Below are 15,708 nucleotides of genomic sequence, written 5' to 3'. Positions count from 1 at the left end.
CTGTAAAAATTCCTCTAAATCATCATGTCCCCTCAGCTGTGCTGCCTGTGGGTGTGGGGTGAGAGGGTTACCAGGAATCCTTTTGGTGGGATGGGTTTGAAGGAGAACACCCCAGGGCCCTTCCTGTGCTGGGCATGGGCAGGCTCCACCTGCCCCCCAAAGCCCTGACTTGCTCTGGAGGTGTGCCTGAGGAATTTGGGTCTGCTTTGCCTTCCCTCCTGCCATCAGCTGGCCTCTGTGTGAATGAGGAGGTACAAGCTGTGCAAAGCTGCTCTTCCTCTTTGGGGTGTCTAATAAAGGATTCCAGTTACTCTGAAGCCATCAGAAGACTTAGACACGCACATTCCCTTTCTGTCCCCAACTGCCTGTTCCACAGGATCTTGTGGGAACTTGGTAAATCTGAGTCCTCTGCCAAAGCTCTAGGAATACTGGCTGCTGGGGAGCTGGACAGACAAGCACTGTGTGCTCTTACAGGCTCCTGGTGTAAAGATGTCAGGCTAAAATCAGGTATTTCAGTTGCTAAGCTTTGATTTTCCACTTCTCTTCTAACCAAATTAGCTGTGTCATTTCAGCCCTGAGGAAGCTGGCCACTGTTCCTCTCCACTTCCAAGCCCTGATTTGGATGAAATTGTCTTAAATCAATAAAGGGAATTGTGAAGCTCATTGCAGGAGATGCATCTTCATTAATCTATTGTCATTTGGGATCACCAGGCAGGGAACAGTCCTCTTTCTTCCTCACAATATGTCAGATTTTTTTTGTGGCTTTGAGAATGTTCCTTCTTTTCCTTCCTCCTTGTATCTGTCTGTGATTGTTTTCTGACCAGCATTCATCGCTTCTCAAGGAATCTGTGCCTTTCAGATCACCTTAAAGAAAACCCCAAAACCAGATGTGAACAACCTCCAGAGCTAACAAAGCACCTGGCTAAGCAGTAAGTGCATTTCTCTGTAGTGATCGAGCACTCTTACAGGTTTGTTACTGTCCCTGTCTCAGTTAGGTGGCCTCGGGCACGAAAGCTCACCCTGCTGTGGTTTTTACCTGTCCAGCACAGAGGTGGAGACACACTTTGGGAAATGTCCTGGGTGAGCCCTAAGGAACAGCTTTGTGTTTGCAGCTGGAGTAACCCGGTTTTGTTCCTGTGTCCCATCTCCCAGTGCAGCCCTTCCATAGGCTCCGGGAGCAGGAGGCTGGGGCTGCCCAGCAGGGCATGGATGAGAGCTGCTCTGCCTGCCTGCTGCTCCCCCTCCTTCTCCCACCTCCTCCAAGCTCGGCCCCTCTCGCCTTGCTCCAGCTGGAGCCACAGGTTTATCTGGAGGCGAGGAGTCTCTGCTCTGTAAGCTGAGACCAGGGAGGAGGAGGAGGGATCTGCTGGACCCTGAGGAGAAAGGGTTTGGCTGCCCCGGAGGAAAGGGAGAGAGGCAGAGCCTGGGCACCATGGCTGGATTCTCTGCTCTTGGGCTCCTCTCCCTGTGTCAGCTCTTGGCCACAGCATCAGCTCAGGTGAGAAAACTCATTTGTCTCATGCTCAAGGAAAAACCTGTCGGGTAAAAAAGAGTGGTCTGTGTGTGTTGTAGCTGTGGGGTGAAACGTGGCAATAGGCAGGCTATTATTCTAAAGTTTATTACAAATGTGTGCCTGGGTTTGTACCTGTGTGGGTAGGTGTAAAAACTGCTGCTTTATCTTTTTGTAGAAGTGATTTCCCCATTCAGGACTGCAGTTAGGAGAGAGAAAGCCTTGGAAAGGGAAGATATGTTGATGCAAGAGAAACAGTTTGCTTTTACAACGAAGTAACAGATCTGCAGCGAAACCGATCTGATCTTGGTCTTTATCTGAATCAGAATTTCTTACTCATTCCCTCAATCAGTTTTCAAATTTTACATTTACAGAATGTTTAACCTTTGCTCACTTGAGACATGAAGCTGTATTAAATTTCCCTGTCTGGTGTTAATATTATTGTCTGGGGAAGTGACTCCTCAGTGAGTTTTTCATTGTTAGTGAGGAATTTTCGCAGCCTGGCTTGGGAATTCAGAACTCTGCTGTGAGCAGAGCTGCTTCTACAATGAAACCTTTGTTCCCTGAAGCTACAGTAAGTTGCTCTCTGGAGCCCTCTCCATACAGAAGTCATTTATTTGACTTCTCTTTCCTTCCCCCCACCTTAGACCTTTCCAAAATCCAAGATTTTCAAGTGGCATTGTGCTCAGAGAGGAGACTTTCTCCTCCTGGCTTCATTGGCTTTGCCATCACCCCATCAGACTGGGGCTATAAATTAATTCTTTCTACCAAGCACTTGGCACCTCTTCCATGGGCTCTGCATTTCCTCCTCTGCCCAGCCCAAAACGTGCCTGTAGTCAGAACAATTTCCCATATAACAAAACCCCTTTGCTGCCCAGTGACCAGTTTGCATTCCCAGTATAGACCACCAGTAAAAGGAGCTGGGAATGTGCTCAGTCAAAAGGGTTTTCCAGAGAGCCTTGCACTGCTCTGGAGCAATACTGAGCCCATCCAGGCTGGAGGAGGAGTGCAGATTTAGGGTTAAGCTCTAGGACTTGGCTATTGATTTCTGATCTAGCCTGTGTGTTCCTTCTGATGGAAAAATAAGCTCTTGTCTCTCACTTTTTCCCAGTCCCTTCCGAGAATTGGACCACAAGGCCCTCCTGGACCACGAGGACCCCCTGGACCATCTGGCAAGGACGGCATTGATGTGAGTGACACAGGGCAGGGGCTGGCTCGGGTGAGGGGTGGGGCAAAGAAGCTGCTCCTGTTCTCCACATCTGCAGCCTCTGGACATCCTTTGGGGGGATGGACCTGAAAAATCACTGTCCTCGCAAGAGACCTCGTTCTGCAGGAGTCTGAGCAGCGAGTGGAGGTGCTGAGCAGGTTCTTGGCAGGACCAATCCCCTGTCCCCAGGGAGAGCTCAGGGGTTTGTGACCCTGCTTGCAAAGCAGAATATTTCTCTTTTGGTGCAAGGTTGAGTGCAGGGGTACGATGTGTGTGGGGGCAGCACACGTTCAGCAGTTCAGAGACAGATTTATGTAATGCTTCAGAGCATCTACATTTCTAGAGGGACTACAAGAGACTCAGATATGCAGCACTGGACACTGCTTTTGTCTCATTAGTTTTATTTCAATATTGTCATCATGCTTATCCCTCACTTTGGCACACGACGTGTCAGGATCTGGCTCTTGTGTTGCCAGACATGAGTTTGCAGTGGCCCAAAAGGCAAATAAAATGAAGAGCCTTTGTTTCAGCAAGCAGCTCCTTACACCTCCTGCAGAGGGGGAAGACTACATAACCCAGGACTTAATGGAAGAGAAAATCTTCTTCTGTTAATTTTAATTGATGTTTCCATAGAAATTAAAAATATTGCTCCCATCATCTGTTGGATAAGGACTGAATCGTGTCCTGTAGTTGGCAGTGGATAAAATGAGCATCAGATGGACCTTCAGCAAGACCACATCAAATGCAAAAGTCTGTGTTCCTGCTTCAGTTTCCAGTTTGAGCAGCTCTTGTCTCTCTGAGCTGCTTATGGAATAGTGCAGGGGTTTTTAAAGCTCGTCTGAAGTACATTTATTGGAATTGGGCCCTTAAGCAACCTTGAAAAAATCTATTCATTCCATGCAGGTCATTTTCTTTTGGATAAGGAGGTAAAAAAAAATATATATGTGAGTTCTCTGGTACATGGTGAACAAGGAGTGTTTGTGCCTGCAGTGGGGAGCTTTCCCTGAGCCAGGCTGGGCTGAAGAGAGAACCTCATTGATTTGCAGCTGCTCCCTCTGAGTGTCCTTTTGGCTAAAGGAGTCTGTGTTCCTGGGAATCTCCCTCTGGTTTTGTAGTGTGAGATGCTCAGAGCTGGCGCCTCAGCAGCTTCCACTGGTTTTGGTGCTGTCACAAAGGCTCCAGGGGACACTTCTGAAGAGGGCAGAGGACACTGGTTCCCATTTGTAGCAGTGGAGTCCCCGCAGCAGGACATCACTGTGGCCAGCACTCTGTGGGAAAGGCTGGCTGTGATTCACTGTGGAAGCAAAAAGAAGAGTTTGGGGAGGATGAAGCCCTTCAGACTTCAAGTTTCAACTTCTGCAAAGAGGAAATGGGAAAGAAACCCTGTAGTTGTTCAGTTCCTGCTTTCTACAGGATGTTTAATTCTGGAACAGCACCAGCATGGCTTCTGATTGCTGCTGGAAACAGGAGCCCAGGGATTTGTCAGTCATGTGGACCTACACCCCTTTATCCACAACTAAAAGCTTTGGAAGGCTCCCCATGGGACAGGATCAAATAACAACATCTAATTAATGTGAAGAACTTAGTCCTAATAAACCAAATGGCTGAGTAAAGTGTTTAAGGTGCAAACTCCTGCAGTCCCAACTTCACTCTGGAGTTTTGGCTACACAGAAAAAGAGACTTGGAGCCCATACCTCCTGTGGACAGAGGATGTCAGGTGCCCTGTTCAGGTGGGAAGGTCTGGCTGTCCAGGGGCAGGCTCCAGGATGGTTCCTGCTCTTCAGCAGGACATCGAGGCCTTTCAGGAACTGCACAGGAGGAAATGCAGGGCTGTGGCTGGTGTTGAGCAGAGTCACACACCTCCCTGCTTAAGAGCTGCCTTTTTTTTGTCAGTACACTCCAAAAAATGATGGTATGTAAAATTCAGCACAGTTCTGCATTTTCCTAGTGCTGCATGAGGAGGGTCATGTGGATCCTGAGTGGCAGTGTCAATTATGCCTCTGCAGAGTGAAACCATTATTTTTTCTTTTGGTGCTGAGACTTTTTTTTAAAATGGCAATTGAAAATTTTCTGCATTGTTATTCCTGCACTCTGTAAGCCACTCCAGCCAGGTCATCCTGACAGGTGACTTTGGATGGAAGTGTGGAAGTGTTGCTGGATGTCTTTGAGCTGAGTGAGTGCTGCTGAGGTGTTCAGCAGTCTCTTCCCATCAGCAGGGAGAGGTGCAGAGCGTGCAGCTGAATTATTCAGGATATCTCCTTGGATGAACTCCATCACCACAATTTCTTGAAGGTCCAGCTTTCATCCCTGCCTTTCAGGGGAGCTGCAACATTAAGCCCCTCTGAAATATTTTATAATTAAAAGCTTTAACAAGCTTCTCATTTCATACTCAGTAACAAGCAAAATCTTTCTCTCCCGAGACTAGAAGCAGCATGTTTTGATGGAAAGAATTAGTGACAAGTTCCTGTGAATTATTTCTGGGGATGTAATTCCCTAAATTGCTAATAAGCAATTGTCACTTTTCAAAAATCAAGCTGCTTTTTTTTTTTTCCCTGCCTTCTGTTTCCTGGCTTGACTTGCTGAGAAAAAGTAAACTTCCTTCTCTCTCATCCAGCACCAGGAGAGCATTTCCTTTTGCTGACAGCCCTTGCCTCTAATTCCCAGTGATCTGGCATCAGGGGTACAAACCCTGATTAGGCTTTTGCTTCATCTCTCTGAAGTTCTGCTGCTCCTGCAGAGTCCTGCAGGGGTCCACCACGGCAGGATCAAGGTTTAAGATGCTGCCCAGAAACCTTTGCTGCTGCTGTGACCTCCCTGTGCAGATTCCCACTGCAGAGGAAAGGAAAAATGCAAGGGGCTGGCAATCCCAGGTGCTGGAGGAGCAAACCACCCCTACTGCCATTTCCAGCTGCCTTTTCATTTCAAAAGAACTGCTCCTTTCATTTCCTTGGCAGTGAACCTTCCCCAGCCATGATATGATAACTATTTATGGAAAAACTGTGGGCAAAGGATACTGAAGGAGTTGCTTCAGCAAGTCAGAGCATAAAGATGCCTCTGTTTAGGGGCCCTCTGGTCAGTCAGTGGTGCAGGACATAAATCCTGAGCAGCTCCAGGCTGGAGAGACTTGCCCAAAGCCTTCCCACTCACAATATTCAGTGCACAATATTCACCTCTGACAATATTCAGTGCACTAATCCTAAAGCCAGGAGTGCAGGGTACCCTCTGGACTGGACACAAAGTGTTTTTCTGTGGGATGAGTTGGAAATCAAGCTCCAGTCAAGCTCCTGCTCTTCACAAATGTTTGCTTCTTTTGGGACCTAACAATATAAATACAAATAAAACAATAAAAAAACCAAAAACCCAAATTGTTATTTGGAGCTTATGAATGTCATTACATCTAGCTGAGCTGGAACAAGTGATTAAAGACTTACAAAATACTGTCTCACAAACACCTTTATTGCTGTTCTTGAAAGGTTCTTTTTATTACAATATTTCAAAAATAGACTACTTTTGAAATATTATATGAAAATTGTGTTTAATCCAGATTGTGCAATTGGATTAGGTGGAAATCAGTTGGGGGCTGTGCCTGTTTGCTTTTCCTGTCCAAGTTTAGTCATATGAAGAAAATCATTGTAGACAGTTTGTTCATTCTTCACTTGGTGGTAATCCCCAGCTCCTGGCAGTACCACAGCTCCATACTGTGCTCTGGAAAGCTGGAGTTTATCCCTGTGTCCTTCTGTTTCACCATGAAGATGTTTGGAAGCTGTGACCCCCATCCAGCTTCCTCTCTGCCCCACTTGAAGGCAATCCCGAGTGCAAATAAATTCTAACTTGTGTGGAAGAAGTTGGAAGTTCTGGGGACACTGTTCAGGGTCACTGGTTCTCTCTGGGAGGCTGGGGATGTGGATTTCCCCAAATTTGCTACTGTAGATGTTGGAAAAGGCTATCCAGGCTCATCCTGCTTAGGAGGTAGCAGGGTTTAGAGCTCATGAGATTGAGTGAGGTAAATCTTGGAGTGGGCACAAGGAGAGGTTTGAGTGCAGCTGGAAACGTGAAACTGGAAAAAGTCAACAAAGAGAGGTTCAGCACTAACACCTTCTTCTCTTTGTTCTAGGGAGAGCCAGGCCCTCCTGGTTTGCCAGGCCCACCAGTAAGTATTTCCTGCTTGGCATTGACTTTTCCATCCTTTTGTGAGGACACAGGGCACGGGCTGGCACTTTCCTCTTCATCTGCCACAGAATTCCCAGGAGTGGGGATGCTCAGCCCTGCCCCAGGGGACAAACACGTTCTTCTGCTTCACTGCTATCAGTGGAACAGAATGAAAGTTAAATTAATGAATGAAATAAGTGAGATAAAGCTTGTGCATCACCTGTATAATATATGACAGGTGCCATGGCACCAAGCCACATCACATGGGTATTTTTGGCACTGCTCTGAGTCTGCTTCAGCCCCTCAGTCTGCCAAGGGGTGCTCAAACCTGTACCAGGTGCTCAAACAAAACTGTACCAGGTGGCAGAGCCCTTTGCTTTGGCCACTTACTGCATCCCTTCCTACCCGCTACTAACAACAGCTTGTGAGCAGGTGGCAATGAGCCAAAGCACTGAAATTTAACATTTGGATATGGATTCATAGGAAGATTCATGAGATTCTCTCCTGTTGTGTGGTGTAAGGTTAACACATCAACACATGAGCTTCCATCCCTGCATCCTTGCTACATTTCTTTTGTTCTTTTGTTATAATAATTGACTGTTTACCTCATGTAGGGGCCAAAAGGTGCACCAGGGAAGCCTGGAGCTGCAGGTGAAGCTGGATTGCCTGGCCTTCCTGGAGTGGATGTGAGTATTTTGTCATCTTCTCTAAAGTCTTTTAAATCATTCCCATGGGCAGGAGCATTTCCCTGATGTGTCTCATCAACCTTCTCTGTTCCCACTGGAGAAGGAATGCGAGTCCTGGACCTACATTTATGTCTTGCATGTCAGGAAAAATTGAAGGAGAAGCACCTTAGTCTGAATTAAGGAATATAAGAACAATTTGAAGATCTTTTGCTGGCAGGATCTCACTCTCATGATCTTTTGTTGTTTTTTTTTACAGGGTTTAACAGGAACTGATGGCCCCCCGGGCCCAAATGGGCCTCCAGGAGACCGTGTGAGTACCTCATTACACCCTAAGTCCCTTTAAATGGTTGTTGCCACTGATTGTAGGGATGATTTTCAATTCTGCTGTAAATTAGTGATATTCAAGTGTTGATTCTCATGTAAACCCTTGCAGAAGATCCTTGAAATGTTCATTAGGCAGGGCATGAAATCCACCTTTCTTTCAAACAGCTTTGAACCTGCTTGGGTTGCCTCAGTGGTGTCTGTACTGGGGATATTTCAAGTATCCAAAAAGTTTCCTGAAGCAGCCAACAGACTCACTTGTGAAGTTTATCAAAGTGAAGTTATTTTGGCCTTTATCTGCAGTCTGAGTTGGCAGATCTGTGTTGTTTATAATTAATGCTGCTGTGTATTAATTGTTTGAACTTTTGCCCTTTATTATTTCTGGAACTGTCCATATGGTTGCATTATTAGTTGTCATAGTGTTCCCTAGCCAGCCTCGCAAGAAATAAGAGCTTTTCTGCTTCCTGCATATTCCAGCTCTGCTGAGGGGCACCACAGGGACAGAGAAATATCTGCCAGAGATGATACAGATGTCCTTCAGATCATCCACACTCATCACCCACTTTTAGACCTCCTTGTGACATTAAGGAATAATCATTAATGAGCCTCTCAGCACAGGCTGTGATCCAGCATGGCTATTCTCCTGTCTCCCAGATGGGAATATAAGCCTTGTGTCCACAGCTGGCTTGCTGGCCTCTTGGACTCAGGGCTGCAGTGAGGGGCTGGATTTTTGTACCTGTTCATTACATCCCAATAATCCACTTGTTGCCCCAAGGACTTACTGAGATGTAAAAAATCTGTGAGTTATTTCAGGAGATGAGTGGTACAGCCATGTATTTGTGATATGCTCTTCATCCTTCCCCGTGTGACAGGCAAAGTTTGTGTGGCCACTGGGAAAGTTGAGTGGCAGGACCCAAATATCCTAATCACAGCTCCAAGCCTCTGTCCATCACCACCACCCTAAACCCCACTCCTTTCCTTGTCCCTTGTGCCCACCTTTCTCCCCAGAGATTCAGGCCTGTAAAATCCTGGCCACTCTCAGACATTCCGTGGCAAGAGTCCAGCAGCATCTGGGAACAGATCCCTGATTTTTAAAGTAGGAAATCTCAGGACCACCCGCAGAAGGCTGTGAGCTGCTCTGTGCCCTGTTTTGGGCTGGGTGGCTGTGTGCTAACCTGGGCAGTGCCCATGCCCAGGTTAGCACACAGCTCCTGCCTTGCAGGGTAATTGAGCAGATAATTTCTGGGCAGCAGAATTTCCTCTCTGGCTGCTGGGCAGGAGCCCCCAGACAGAGCTGCCCTCGCTGCGTGCTCGGGTTTGCTGCGCTTTCCCATATCTTGTAACTCAGTCTGGCAGCCTGGGGCAAACCTGGGACCCCTCATCATTTATGGGAGCTTTTCAAGGTCAGTGGTCCATCTAGGAAATTGTTTTAATTGGTCTAATAAAAACCTGGGGAAAGGGAAGGCCTCTAAAAGCTTTATCACTCTAAATGGACAGTGTTGTTAGCCCAGCTTGAATTTTTTCTCCCTGTCTTTTAGAACATATTTCAGTCTTGCAGGACTCACTGAAATAAGCTGTTTACTTATTGCTGTGGGTTTGAATTCATGCTTAGCACTCTGATTTCTTCTAAATAAGCTTAATTTTTTGAACTGGAGTGTCTGAGAGCAAAGCTGTTTAGCATAGGGAAGTGGGCTCATGGAAGCCAGTTTTCAGTAACACTTTATTGCCAAACATTTCCAAAAGGATTTTTATCCTAAGTATCTCCTGCTGCTCTCAGCCTCCATTAGCTTTCCTCCTGCTTCTGCTTAAAGACTCATTAGATCAAGTCTACTTATTTTTTCTGTCTTAAAACCCCTTTATTTTTAGCTGAGGTTGAGCTGGGTGCTGACCTCCATGATGGATACTGGTGTCCTTCATCAGAAAGTTCTCAAAGGCCATTTTAAAGTTTGCTGTTTGCTAAAGTTTCCAGTGAAAGCAATAAGGAAAACATAATTATTCACTTCTGTTTATGAGTGTCATAATAATCAAGTGTTTTCTACACTCCATAGTTGTCTATTCACAGAGTAAATTACTACAAAGTGAAAAATTATGGTGATAGTGTTTTCTAATCAAAACAGAAGGAACATTGTTACCAGGAGAATGAGTCGAGTCAGACAATGTTATTAAAATTGAGATGTAAATTAGAGTCTCTTCCTTGCCTTAATGCTCATTCAGGGGCTTCACAATCTCTTACCTTACCAGGAATTTTCACTGCTGCATTCTGCACCTTACACCCTCCAAGGTATCAAAATTTGGGAGTGTAAAGGGCCAACATGTGGCATTTTGGGTGCTCTGCCAACTTTCTGGCCTGTTGGACAAAGCAGAACGGGGCAATGCAGCTGCTTTCAGAATTAGGGTGCAAGTCAGGAGGCGCCAGGAATTTGATGTTTTCCTTGCAGGAGGAGATCCCAGCTTGTCCCATCAGCAGTTGTAAGGATTTTTAGCCTGAAGATAAATAAAAGTGCCTGGAGGCAGAGCAGAGTAACCTGCAGCAGGAGAAATGAATGAGCTGACATTCAGAGCACAGCTGATTTTTATTGGATTACAGTTCTTTGCTCACCAGACCACTCTTAACAAGGCCTTGGGTCCTCTGTGTCTTTCTCCTTAAGCTTAACAAGGGAAAACATTCCTAATGTCCTCTGGCCCTCAGAACATGAGGGGAGGGCAGGTGTCATCCCTGGGGTCACAGTGGGAGCTGTGTGTGCTGGGATATTCTCCAGGTCAGCCCATCCATCTTGTTCCCCTGGTCCCAGGGGCAGATCCTGTTTAACTCCAGCTCAGGACATCATCCTCAAGGTGTTTCTGTGCAGCATTTTGGGAATGTTTGGAAAAGAGGTTTGGGCTGGGGAGAAGCCTTGGAAGCTTTGTCCCTGTGCAAGATGTTCCAGCTTTGTCCCTGCACCCTGGTCCTCTGGAAGGCGTCCCTGTCCATGGCAGGAGGGTGGAACCAGGTGGTCTTTAATGTCCCTTCCAAACCCAACCCATTCTGGGGTTCTGTTTCAGGATTACCACCCATAGTTAATTTTACAGCCAGCTGGCAGCTCTGCAATGCAGCAAAGGGGTTAAAGAGGTCTCTCTGCCAAGCAGGAATTTCACAGCTTCAAGAATGACTTCATTCTAGTCTAAGCCATGAGTTCACCAGGCTCCAGTCAAGCCTAAGAGTGGGAACTCAAAGGAAAAGGAAAAGGAGATGGGGATTTGTCAAGGAAGCAAGTGAAGAAGCAGAAGCTGCCAAATCTTTGGCTTTGCTTGAAAGGAAAATTGATGAATTAATAAAATTCACTAGAACAAATCCAAATGTTGTTAATAGTTTTAGGAAACTTAGTCATTTGATCTACAATAGGAATGTACTATGAATAAGAATATTTCAATTAGATATAATACAAGTTATGAACATTTAGATATTCATGGAGGATATTTAGGTATCCATCTGCGGCCAGCTGGGACTTTCAGAGTTATTATCCATAAGTTTTTGTCCTTACATGTCTGAATTCAGCTGAGCATCTCCAGTCATGTCCTGTTTCTGCAAGACACTGCTGGAGTTTCCAAGCAAAGATTGGTGCCAAGGAGAGCAGGCCTTGGTGGCTCCCCATATGGAGGTTTCTCTTTTATCCCTGCTAATTTTTATCCTGTTTTATTCCCATAGGGTGCATTAGGACCTGCTGGGCCACCTGGACCAGCTGTAAGTACCTCCCAGAACAGCACATGTGATGAAAGTGTGGACTGTAATGCCAAAACCATCACCAAGAGAGGATGGGAAGCTTTGTACCCCAAACAAAAGGATCAAAGCCAGAATTAGTGAAAATACTGTTTGAAATGTTTAAATATGTATGTGTAACCTGTTCTGGTAACACAGATCTGGTTTTATTCTCTGAGGTGCTCTAAAAGCAAACCAGCTTGGGATACAGACTGACAGATCAAATGCTATCATTTGGATAAGAAAGAGGAGAAATAGATAAACTGGAATGGTTTCTTCCTCTCCATGCCCCACTCTCGTGTCACCACACACCTCTTACAGATGTCTCATAGGTAATGGAGATGGAAAGGGAATACAAATTATTAGAGGCAGCAAAAGAATTCATCAAGACTCTGCTCTGATTGCAAGTTAGAATCATTAGGGGCAAGGGAGTGATAAGGAAACTTAGAACAAAAAAAAAAAATAGCAGTGTTTTTTGAGGTTCTCTTTTATTCCTGTATGTTTGGTTTCTGAGTGATCTTTTACTGTCTCAAATGTTGTTTTCAGGGCAAAGGACTACCAGGACCTCCAGTAAGTAACAAGATTATTTTTTTTCCAAAAAGGTTATAAATTAATATTCTGATTTTATTGGACACCCTGAATGTTACAAACCCACCCCAGGCCTCAGGTCCTCCTACTCTGCCAGGCAGAGGGACGTGGAGTCCTGCAGATCATTGACCTTGTGGGGTTTTTGTGCTTGCCCCCACCCTGGGGAAGCTGGCTCTGGAGTAAATTCAAGGCACAGCAGCCTTTGAACAGTGCAAGTGCCCAACTCTGGGGCAGCTTTTGTTTGGTGGGCTCCTGGGAGCTGCCCTGTGCCTGAGGGATGCAGACTGGCAGTGAATTCTGAATTCCAGGGGAATGTGGGGTAAGAAGCAAGATGTGTGTTGGGAAGCTGCTGGCGTGGTGCAGGATGGAGCTCCTCGGGGGGATTGGGCAGGTGGGGACAGCCCAGCTGTGGCTGCCCCTGGGCTTTGGGGTGTCAAGGTCACCACAGATGTAAAAGCCATTCTCTCTGTTCTACAGGGGCCTCCAGGACCCAGTGGGCTCCCAGGTGGACATGGATTTCGGGGCCCTTCTGTGAGTTTCTCCTACCATTTAATCCTCATTTGCTGAATGTGCCACAACCACAGAGGAATGAGTTTCATTTTTGTCTCTTACCTCTCTCTGAAGTGCTATTGTGGTAGCCCCACCTCACATCTCTTTGCATTCACATTGAAAGGGAATTCTTATTTTTCTCTCCTTTTAGGGACCTTTTGGTCTGCCAGGATTCCCAGGGCCTCCTGGACCACCTGGGCCTCCTGTAAGTTGAGACTTGCAAATAAATGTCAAAAAATTTCTGGGGGGAGTCTTGATTTTTCTTCTTGCTGCAGTTTTTATTTGCTGCCACTGCCATGAGCATTCAGCAGGGGATAAACAGCGTGCTCTGAGGAGAGCAGGGACATTTCCCTGGCTGCTCTTGGATGTTTTGATGATCTCCTGTTTGTTATTTGTGCTCTGTGTGAGGAGGGACCCAGTGAACCCCACCTTTATGGCACACAGGGCATGGGGTGGGCTTGTTCTCTCAGGGGAGGTTTCTGTGCTTGCTTGGATCAGGATTTGTTCTTGTAGGGCCAGCAAGTGGGGCTTGCAATCAAGTCCTTACTTTGGGTTTGCTGTGGCCTCTCTGGAGTGTTGAATAGTGGGGTTGGGAGGTCATTCCCAAGGCCAGGAGGAAGGCAGGCACAGCTGCTCCTCTCTAATTGCTGCCTCCATCTCCTAAGGCCCAAGAGTCTTCCCAAGCCCAGCTGGGAATCTCCAGGGGCTGGTTACACCCCTGATGTGCCTGGTTTTGGGGCACTTTAGGCTGTGGGGCTGAGCATGTGCCTTGTGCTGATCCAGCTGAGCTGGGTCTGTAAAAATTGTCCTAGAAATTGTGTTTCCTCCTGGTGTTTGTCTTGTATTTAAAAGCCACCATTCCCTGAATTGCAGGGTCTTCCAGGTGCCCTTCCTGATGGCGGTGGGGACCTTCAGGTAGGTTTTTCTCTATGTAGCATGAAAATGTGCTTTGGTTTAATCCTTGATGTGATTTCTGGTTGGCACAGCTGGGGGAGTGTCAGACCAGGTAACATGCCCTGTTTAGCCCTGCAGATGTGGGTTTAAACCACCTTACCAGGATGCACAAGAGTGGGGTGTGTGTTTCCTGGACTGAAATGTTTTCAGGAGGCAGATGTGCACTGGAACAGATTTCCCAGAGAAGCTGTGGCTGCCTCATCCCTGGAAGTGCCCAAGGCCAGGATGGACAGGGCTTGGAGCAACCTGGGATAGTGGAAGGTGCCCACAGCAGGGGGCTGGAATGGGATGAGCTTCGAGGTGCCTTCCAACCCAAACCAGTCTTTGATTTTTGTCTTTGGTTTTTGCTTCCTGAAATGCACATTTTGCATGCATTCTTCATGTGCTGAACAACTCCAGCATTTGGTAAAACACAACAGCTTTTCATGCTCCCAGTCCTGCTTTGCAGCAGGAAGGGCTGTGTGTGCAGCACTGTTTATTTCCAGGGATGGTGGCACCGGGGTCCTATGGACATATGCTTTGTTTAGGTTTCCTTCTTTAGGAGAAAGCCTTGATCCCTTTCTTTCAGGAGAACAAAAGGAGTGTTAAGTCCATGAACGATGGAAGTGACATTTGCAGATTTCACAGCTGTTGTTGTGACAGCTTCTTTGGTTTTCTAATTGGCGTGCCCCAAAAAAAGCTCCGAGTCAGTTTAGACTGCCTTATGGCACATCACATGGGAGTTAATAGAAAATGATGCTATTTCTGCATGTTTAATTTAAGTTACCCTGTGGAATATACTAGAAAATTGAGCTTTTGCTACAGAGGTGCTGCCTGAAGTTGTGCTAAAATTTTAAAAAAACAAAACAAATTAAGAGTTATTTGTAAAGTTTCAAGAGTATGGCCTTTTCCTCATTAAATTTCCATGGATGCTCTGATCTGTTCCCAGTCAAGCTGGAGTTCCCACCAGGGGCTCTCCCACCCCTAGACATCTGCAGATATCTGCTTATAGGAATTGGTTTTTTATTGGTGCCCTTCAACTAACTCTGGTGCCTTGTATCACTTAAGGAGTTGGCTAAAGGAAATCAGCTGGGGTCAGTTAATGCAGAGGATTAAACAGGGTCCTATGATTTAAATAAACAGATCCAACTTCACTGGGAAACTTGGGTTCCTCAGCATTTTGGACCGTGGACACTGTCAGCCTTCAGAAAATCTCTGTCCACTCTCAAAGTGGAGCAGGCTGTTCATAAATCATTATTTTGTGGGTTAGCAGGAGCTCTAGGACCCCATTCCATAGGGAAATGTTGGTCAATCCATGATTCTGTGATTCCATTAGATTTAGTGAATTTAGAGCCAAAATCCACATGACTTTTCCACCTAAAGGATGAAGCCAGGCTCCCTGGATGTGCCTGTTAAACCAAAGTGTTTCTGTTCCCTGCAGTGCCCAGCTCTGTGCCCACCAGGTCCCCCAGGCCCCCCAGGAATGCCAGGCTTCAAGGTAAGGAAACCTCACCTGCAACACCAGGATTTGACTCCCAAAATAAACACCTGAACCCCTGCCATTAAATTATATAGTCTCTATATATAGGCTCCACACCTCCCAAACCAGCCATGCATTGGCATTTAGTCCTACAAATGAAATTTAACCCTTGGCATAGATTAAAAACCCCTGCAAGGCCAGTGGGGCAGAGCTGATGGACAGGAACAAACAGGGGCAGAAATTCAGGGCTGCCTCAAGAACCAGGTGCTGCCTTTCCAGGCCTGAGAGCTGGAAAATCCTCATCAGTTCTTAAACTGCAAAATGTAACTTACATAATTAATATAATACAATTGTTGTTTTTATAGCCAGTGTAGTACCAGGCAGATTTATGTTTAGTCCTTGGGCTCTGGTAGGTAAATTCAAGGTTTCAGCCCTCAGGAGTTAAACATCTCCTCCTCTGTCCCCTCTGTGGTTCACATGAAGTCTTTGCAGTTATGGACTCCAGCAGTGAGACAAAGTGAAAAGTGACTCAAGTTATTTTAGCAGGAT

The 15,708-nt window shown here is 46.2% G+C and overlaps 1 protein-coding gene across 1 annotated transcript in view; it reads left to right on the top strand.

Annotated features, from left to right (window-relative positions):
* Positions 1-1,364: 1,364 nt before the first annotated feature.
* Positions 1,365-15,708, top strand: part of COL9A3 (collagen type IX alpha 3 chain) — a 31,759-nt gene continuing 17,415 nt past the window's right edge. Inside the window, exons 1-11 of the mRNA XM_005524948.3 lie at positions 1,365-1,498; positions 2,622-2,699; positions 6,832-6,867; positions 7,481-7,552; positions 7,809-7,862; positions 11,559-11,594; positions 12,156-12,179; positions 12,675-12,728; positions 12,898-12,951; positions 13,620-13,661; positions 15,121-15,177. Coding sequence (XP_005525005.2) covers positions 1,433-1,498; positions 2,622-2,699; positions 6,832-6,867; positions 7,481-7,552; positions 7,809-7,862; positions 11,559-11,594; positions 12,156-12,179; positions 12,675-12,728; positions 12,898-12,951; positions 13,620-13,661; positions 15,121-15,177 — 573 coding nt within the window. The 5' untranslated portion in view covers positions 1,365-1,432. The remainder of the gene's footprint in view (positions 1,499-2,621; positions 2,700-6,831; positions 6,868-7,480; positions 7,553-7,808; positions 7,863-11,558; positions 11,595-12,155; positions 12,180-12,674; positions 12,729-12,897; positions 12,952-13,619; positions 13,662-15,120; positions 15,178-15,708) is intronic.

This window comes from Pseudopodoces humilis, chromosome 19 (assembly GCF_049639895.1).
Source record: "Pseudopodoces humilis isolate 2021_Gansu_Grassland_sample_001 chromosome 19, ASM4963989v1, whole genome shotgun sequence".
NCBI classification, from domain to species: Eukaryota; Metazoa; Chordata; class Aves; order Passeriformes; family Paridae; genus Pseudopodoces; species Pseudopodoces humilis.
This window is presented reverse-complemented; position numbering and strand designations above follow the sequence as displayed.